This window comes from Etheostoma cragini, chromosome 23, assembly GCF_013103735.1.
Source record: "Etheostoma cragini isolate CJK2018 chromosome 23, CSU_Ecrag_1.0, whole genome shotgun sequence".
Lineage (NCBI taxonomy): Eukaryota > Metazoa > Chordata > Actinopteri > Perciformes > Percidae > Etheostoma > Etheostoma cragini.
In genome coordinates, this window is record NC_048429.1 from 17,556,612 (window position 1) to 17,564,046 (window position 7,435).

General features: G+C 40.9%; 1 protein-coding gene across 1 annotated transcript in view; it reads right to left on the reverse strand.

Annotated features, from left to right (window-relative positions):
* cog5 (component of oligomeric golgi complex 5) overlaps window positions 1-7,435 on the reverse strand; it is a 73,387-nt gene that overhangs the window by 23,668 nt on the left and 42,284 nt on the right. The window contains exons 9-10 of the mRNA XM_034863181.1: window positions 6,124-6,236; window positions 5,951-6,028 (exon numbers count right to left, since the gene is read on the reverse strand). Coding sequence (XP_034719072.1) covers window positions 5,951-6,028; window positions 6,124-6,236 — 191 coding nt within the window. The remainder of the gene's footprint in view (window positions 1-5,950; window positions 6,029-6,123; window positions 6,237-7,435) is intronic.

The window sequence follows — 7,435 nt, forward strand, 5'->3', positions numbered from 1 at the left end:
AATGCTTTACAGAACCCACAGTTAAAAAGATAAGATTAAAAAAATCCGCTGATCTGAGCAGGAATATGCTGCACAGTGCTCTGGCTGCTTGAATCTTCTGCTGCTAAGTAAGGAGTATGACCGGTCCAAGATGGCGGCTGGAAATCTCGCGCTCAGCAGCCAATGCGGCGTCTACTCTTTATTTTGTCTATGCATCAAACTGTTGTCATCGGTTCAGCTGGCCTCTGGCCCGCCAATATAAGATACACTGATCTGATTGGTGCAGCTGGCCTCTGGCCCCGCATATATCAGATACACAGATGTGATTGGTGCAGCTCGCCTCTGGCACGCCAATATAAGATAAACCGATATGATTGGTGCAGCTGGCCTCTGGCCCCGCCTATATCAGATACAGTGATGTGATTGGTGCAGCTCCACTACAGGGTATAGTTAATGAGCAGCAGTAGTTGCTGTGCAGTATTGCAATAAAACAATAATTTTAAAATTGAGACATATAATCCTTGATTGTTGCAAGAACAATATAAGGCAATTACAATGATCATTAAAAATCACAACCATCATTAACACTGCTATCACTGTGGCAGATAGTGCAGACATCCTTCATGATAAAATATTAGACAGACTGAACTCAATTCCTGTCGGAAAAGGCTCTGTGTAACAAGAAAAAGAGCAGTACGTGTTGTCATAGACACCAACACACATTTCATCAAACTGAGCCTGAAGGAAGGTTCTTTAATTATTTAAGTGGACATGTGTGGCTAGTCCTCACAGCTTTCGGGGAGAATTTTCACCCTTTCTTTAACCCAATCACAATTGTCTTGGGAGGCACTAAGCACCGAACAGAGCAACAGTCCCTCTGCTAAATTGTCTCAGACAGGAAGTTGTTTTGGTGGAACATGTGTACGTTCAAAGGTTGTTTTAGTTGTGCAACAGAAAACTCGGATTGGACAGATAGTCTAGCTAGATGTCTGGATTTACCCTGCAGAGATCTGAGGTGCAGTTAACCATAGTCCTAGAAATCCACCGGTCCAAAACATTAGGGATGAACTGAGTTATCTGTGACACAGGCCTGATCACCCAACATCAGTGTTTGACCTCAGTCATGCTCCCGGGCCTGAATGGGAAAAATAAATCTCTAAATCCAGTTTCAACCTCTAGAGGAAAGACTGAAACCAGAATAGTGGAGAGGCAGAGTAATGCTCTTGATATGCATTTAAGGCTACATTTACATTGCTGCGTTTTAGTTAATAAACAAATATCTTTTGCAACTTTAGAGAGTAACGCAAGGGTCGAGCCGAGGAGACTGTGTTGTTCCTCTGCGGAAAAGTGCATTTAGTCAGAGTGCCTTTTCACTTACAGCGGCACAGGAGTGGAACTCTGTCCCTCGGAACATCAAAGAACTCACCACATACACTTAAAAAACATCTAGAAAAACTGGTTCATAACACATCAGACATGTCAGCATTAACACAACCGTGCTGCCACTTGTGTCTCTGCTGTGTCAGTGTAGTATATATTTTTTTAACTAACTTAAATAAAAAATAAAAATTATTTAACCTAATATCTGTATTATAGCATTTATCAGTGGGATTTGAAGAGTTTAATCTGTTTTACTGGTTTTTATATTTGTATTGTTGACTGTTATCTACTTATTGATATTTTTTTTTAGGTAGACAATTTTAAGAACTGTCCAGGGACAACTGATGAAAAATAGCATTTTGGCTAAGTCTTGTGCATTTATACCAATGTTAATTAATGTGCACTGTCCATGTCAAATAAATAATACATTAAATTAAACATTTCCCCCTCTCATTCCCCCTGCTCTGGTGTTGGAAAGACTTCTGACCCGTTCTGGTTTGGTATCTAAGGGGTTGTGTTGCAGTCTCAACAGTGGCAGACACTGACGCCAATATTCTGCCGCCTAAATGGGTCATGTCGTCTCGTTCTCTGAGACTAAGCTACTGACGTTACCATGGCAACTACCAGCAGCAGGCGGAGTATACATGCTGCCTCCTGTTTATGCCCAGTATGCCAGAATGTTGATGAGGTTGTGGGGTGTTAGTTTAAACGGAGATTAATTCTTCTATTGGAGATAAAAACACTTGGGTTCATGGAGATGGCTTTTGGCTCAAAACTCTGCTTAAAAACCAAAAACGTAACAAAGTAAACGTAGCTTGAGAATCACATATGATTGGAAAGTATAGCTATTCACATTCTTTATGGCATGTACTGTATGGTTGCTTAAGAATAAAACAGAATGCTTAACTATTTTATCGTGAACACTGTTGTCTAAAATAGTTTTACAATAACTACATCAATGTAAGAATAAAAACACATGAGGGGCCCAGACCTTAACGCAAGAAAAGCCGATGCCTGATCACACTATGGCACCAAGTGGAATAAAGCAAAACCTTTCTTTGAATGCGCTAAAAGAAGCCTGTTATATAGTTACTTTTAGAGCACAAGTTGCCATTATAATAGATACTTTGAATAATACAGTGAGGCTTTTCTGTAAACATTGGAATATCAGTTTGATGTAAACATTGTTTATGTACACACTACTCTCATAACCAGCATTAACATCCGAAAATGTAGTTGTAAAACTAACAGGAAACCTGTAACTAGACTAGAGTAATAAAGTCTTATCCTTCAGAGCATGTTCTGCATGAGCAGTAGCAAACAAGAGCTTTCTCCTGCTGAGAGCTAAATGATGGAAACTACAATATTCAAACCAGGAGGAAATAAAGTAGGAATGATCCTCTCCAGGTCTGTCCACCAGAGTCTGTTTGGGTTGTCCTGTAGAATAAGTGGGTGGTGACATACTTCCTATTACATGAAGAAACCAGAAACGAGGCGAGGACAAAACAAGTGATACCCGGAGTTAGGAGTTAAAAAGTGCACAGGAGTATACAGTACTGACCTGTCTATGCATAAGAAATCCCTCGGGATGGGTGGGTGTGTTTAGGCTACAACACTACCAACTATATAATAATATTGTCTTCCTCATGAGTTACAGCTCATCTCAGGTGCTTCTCTGTCTTTCTCCTTCTCCTCCAGTGTAAATATATTTATTTTGATGCAGCTACTGCAAGATGTGACCCCCGACAGCAGAACAATGTGTTTGTTCAGTGGTTCTTCTGTGGACACCAGGCAGAGTGATAGTGCTGCTGCCCTGCTGTGGAGCCTTGCATTTAGACATGTCATTAGGTCTCCACCTCACACATCTGTCTCTGGGTAATTGGTGAGAGCTTTGTTTCCATAGTAACAGTATTACGCTCTGATTTGTACAACTAGGTTTCTGTGGAGGTAAGAGAGTGATATGATGATGATAGTCATGATAATGTGTTGACGGCTGCCACCATTACTAATGACAATACTACTACTATTAAGTGACTGGCCTGTGGGCTGGGAGCCTGCTGCTTTCTGTCTTTTTTTTGCTATCTTCCCATTTCCCAAAAAGTCCAACATTAACAAAATTCATAAAGCAATTTCATGATTTTTAAGTATGTCAACACAAATTGCTCTATGATGCCTTTAAAGCGCCCACATTCTGCTCATTTTCACGTTCATAATTGTATTTTGAGGTTGTACCAGAATAGGTTTTCTATGGTTTCATTTTCAAAAACTTTTATTTATAATATTTTTGTTGTACTGCATATTGCTGCAGATCCTGTTTTAATGTGTTTAGGTCTCTGCTTTAGCTACAGGGTGAGACATCCCACTTCTATACTATCTTTGTTGGGAGTCACACATGCTCAGTAGCCTTGTAAGATCCCATCAGCTAGATAACTCTTTTTCTAGCTTTGGTCAGTACAAGGCAGGATTAGCTGGGAGAACAGGGACAGGAAGTAGTTCTTTTGGGGATTATGATCAACTGGTGTGTGTTGTAGCAGTGTTTTGCCATTGAGAACGAGCTAGCATGCTAGCACTAGCATGTGCTACGGTTAGCCACCTCGTCTCGGCTAGTGACATAGAAAGCCGTGCAGTCTCACCCGGAGACTGAAGGCAGAGGACTTTCAGAAACCGGATCTCAAATCTCGCTAACAAAGTTGCGCTTCATCAAATAAACACATATAATAACCAGGTAGTATTATTCCTGCCTAGGCGTACTGGTCTGGTCATATACAATGAGGAAAATAAGTATTTGAACACCCTGCTATTTTGCGAGTTCTCCCACTTAGAAATCATGGAGGGATCTGAAATTGTTATCGTAGGTGCATGTCCACTGTGAGAGACATAATCTAAAAACAAAAATCAAGAAATCCCAATGTATGATTTTGTAACTATTTATTTGTATGATACGGCTGCAAATAAGTATTTGAACACCTGAGAAAATCAATGTTAATATTTGGTACAGTAGCCTTTGTTTGCAATTACAGAGGTCAAACGTTTCCTGTAGTTTTCCACCAGGTTGGAAAACACTACATAAGGGATTTTGACCCACTCCTCACGTGGATCTTCTCTAGATCAGTCAGGTTTCTTGGCTGTTGCTGAGAAACACGGAGTTTGAGCTCCCTCCAAAGATTCTCTATTGGGTTTAGGTCTGGAGACTGGCTAGGCCACGCCAGAACCTTGACATGCTTCTTACAGAGCCACTCCTTGGTTATCCTGGCTGTGTGCTTCGGGTCATTGTCATGTTGGAAGACCCAGCCTCGACCCATCTTCACTGCTCTAACTGAGGGAAGGAGGTTGTTACCCAAAATCTCGCAATACGTGGACCAGGTCATCCTCTCCTTAATACAGTGCAGTCGCCCTGTCCCATGTGCAGAAAAACACCCCCAGAGCATGATGCTACCACCCCCATGCTTCACAGTATGGATGGTACTAATCATTCTTCTTCCTCCTAACACGGTTAGTGGAATTATGACCAAAAAGTTCGATTTTGGTCTCATCTGACCACATGACTTTCTCCAATGACTCCTCTGGATCATCCAAATGATCATTGGCAAACTTAAGACAGGCCTTGACATGTGCCGGTTTAAGCAGGGGAACCTTCCGTGTCATGCATGATTTCCAACTATGACGTCTTAATGTATTACCAACTGTAACCTTGGAAACGGTGGTCCCAGCTCTTTTCAAGTCATTGACCAGCTCCTCCCGTGTAGTTCTTGGATTTCTCACCTTTCTTAGGATCAATGAGACCTCACGAGGTGAGATCTTGCATGGAGCCCCAGTCCAAGGGAGACTGACAGTCATGTTTAGCTTCTTCCATTTTCTAATGATTGCTTCCACAATGGACCTTTTTTCACCAAGCTGCTTGGCAATTTCCCCGTAGCCTTTTCCAGCCTTGTGGAGGTGTATAATTTTGTCTCTAGTGTCTTTGGAAAGATCTTTGGTCTTGGCCATGTTAGTAGTTGGAATCTTACTGATTGTATGGGGTGGACAGGTGTCTTTATACAGCTAACGACCTCAAACAGGTGCATCTAATTTAGGATAATAAATGGAGTGGAGGTGGACATTTTGAAGGCAGACTAACAGGTCTTTGTGGGTCAGAATTTTGGCTGATAGACAGATGTTCAAATACTTATTTGCAGCTGTATCATACAAATAAATAGTTAAAAAATCATACATTTGGATTTATGGATTTTTTTTTTTAGAATTTGGCTCTTACAGTGGACATGCATCTACAATGACAATTTCAGACCCCTCCATGATTTCTAAGTGGGAGAACTTCCAAAATCGCAGGGTGTTCAAATACTTATTTTCCTCAATGTAATTAAGCTGTCATGTATTGTCTGCTGTGTTAGGTGTACTAGATGGTGACTTAGAGGCAACAGCAGGCATGAATGAGTGTGGTTATTTTACACTGAATGTGAGAAACTTGAGAATTAATTCATACTAAAACTTTTATTTTCTATTTTTTTTATGACTCTGAGGCCAGACTGGAGCCTTGTGACTTTTGTCCTGATTGCAGCTATATACCAAAACTAGAGCAGGGTTGCCCACCCACCTTGATGATCTCATCGATGAAGCACACATGAGTTACAGGGTCTCTCTTCTTCATCAGGACCTTCTGCAAATGTTGCACCTGGAAAATAAGCGGTGATTTTATTTCTGTCTCATCAGTCCTGCTGACTGCTTTTGTTTTTGTGTGCCTAAAAACGTGTCTCAGGGAGTGGGTACCTGTCTGCATGCAGCACATATCTGGTCCATCAGTTTCTCCAGGTTGGTCCACAGAGCAGCACGGAAAGCTGCTGTGTTGCCAGGTGTCGGCAGCACTGCTCTGCCTGGTGCACCTGAGGGGACAAATGTGTAATCCTGTTGTTTGTTGTTGATATGTAGTATTTTTCATCCCATTTCCCAACTTAACAGCTGACACAAAAAACGTTTATGATTCTTTTTACAATTGCAGGAGCCAATGAGAGGAGCTTTTCTGTCATGCTATTTGTTATTGCTAAATTCATAGCAGAAGTCTGGTGTCATTCTATAATTTTTCTCATCGTCATTAAATCCAAGGAAAATACCAAAACCAACGATGTGTTTATCCATCTCTGAATTCTTCCTAACTTTCCCACCCTCCATGGTTCACTGCTCCAAACCCACTGTTTCCTACTGGTGATCACAGCCATTTAAATACTGGGTCTACCAAAATGATGAATTCTTCAGCTCCCCTAGGGCAAGTGGCCATGGAGCAGACCCAGCAGTACTTCCGAAAAAAAAAAAAATGCAAGTGTTGAGGGAATGATGTCTGAAATTAATTCCAGTTCACTGTATTGTCAATTATCAACACCCCACTTTTGACATTGTGTTTCTTACAGAATTGTCCAAATTCTTAGTTGAACAAAATTGTGATCAGGGATTTGAACTTTCCTGTTGACCACACTTCAAGTTGTGCTACAACCGAGTTTCTAAATGTTAACAAGTCCTAAAATGTATCTGTGGATACACATTAGACCTATAATTCAGACTTTGTTTGAATCTAGACAGTCTCTCCATTAATTTTTTATTTTTTTTTTACTGTTTCTGACCATACAGTTACAGCAAATGGTACAGTTCTGTGTTCGCAATGAGAAACAGCTCAGTTATTCTCTTCACTTTTTAACACAGCTATAGGGACGTAACGGTAAACCACGGTAGAAATTTTGACGTAACAATTATATTATCCATTTCATTTAAAATACCCTTATTATCGCGGTGGATTACCACAGTGTTGAAACCTTGTGACCTTCTCAGCTTCGCCCGAAGCACCTAAAGTTGTCACGCAGGCGCACTGCGCTCAGACAGGAGAAGGGGACTGAATGCAGTGGCTGTTAACAGACCTTTTTCTTTATCTTTTTTCTTTTCTTTATTAAAGTGATGTGGGTAGCCCAGAACCTTAAAACTAATCTGTAGCTTGCTAAACTGTCACCGGTTTTACTGCCGTGTTACGACATGGCATTAATTTATTTAGTTGAGAGAGAGAGAGAGAGAGAGAGAGAGAGAGAGAGAGAGAGAG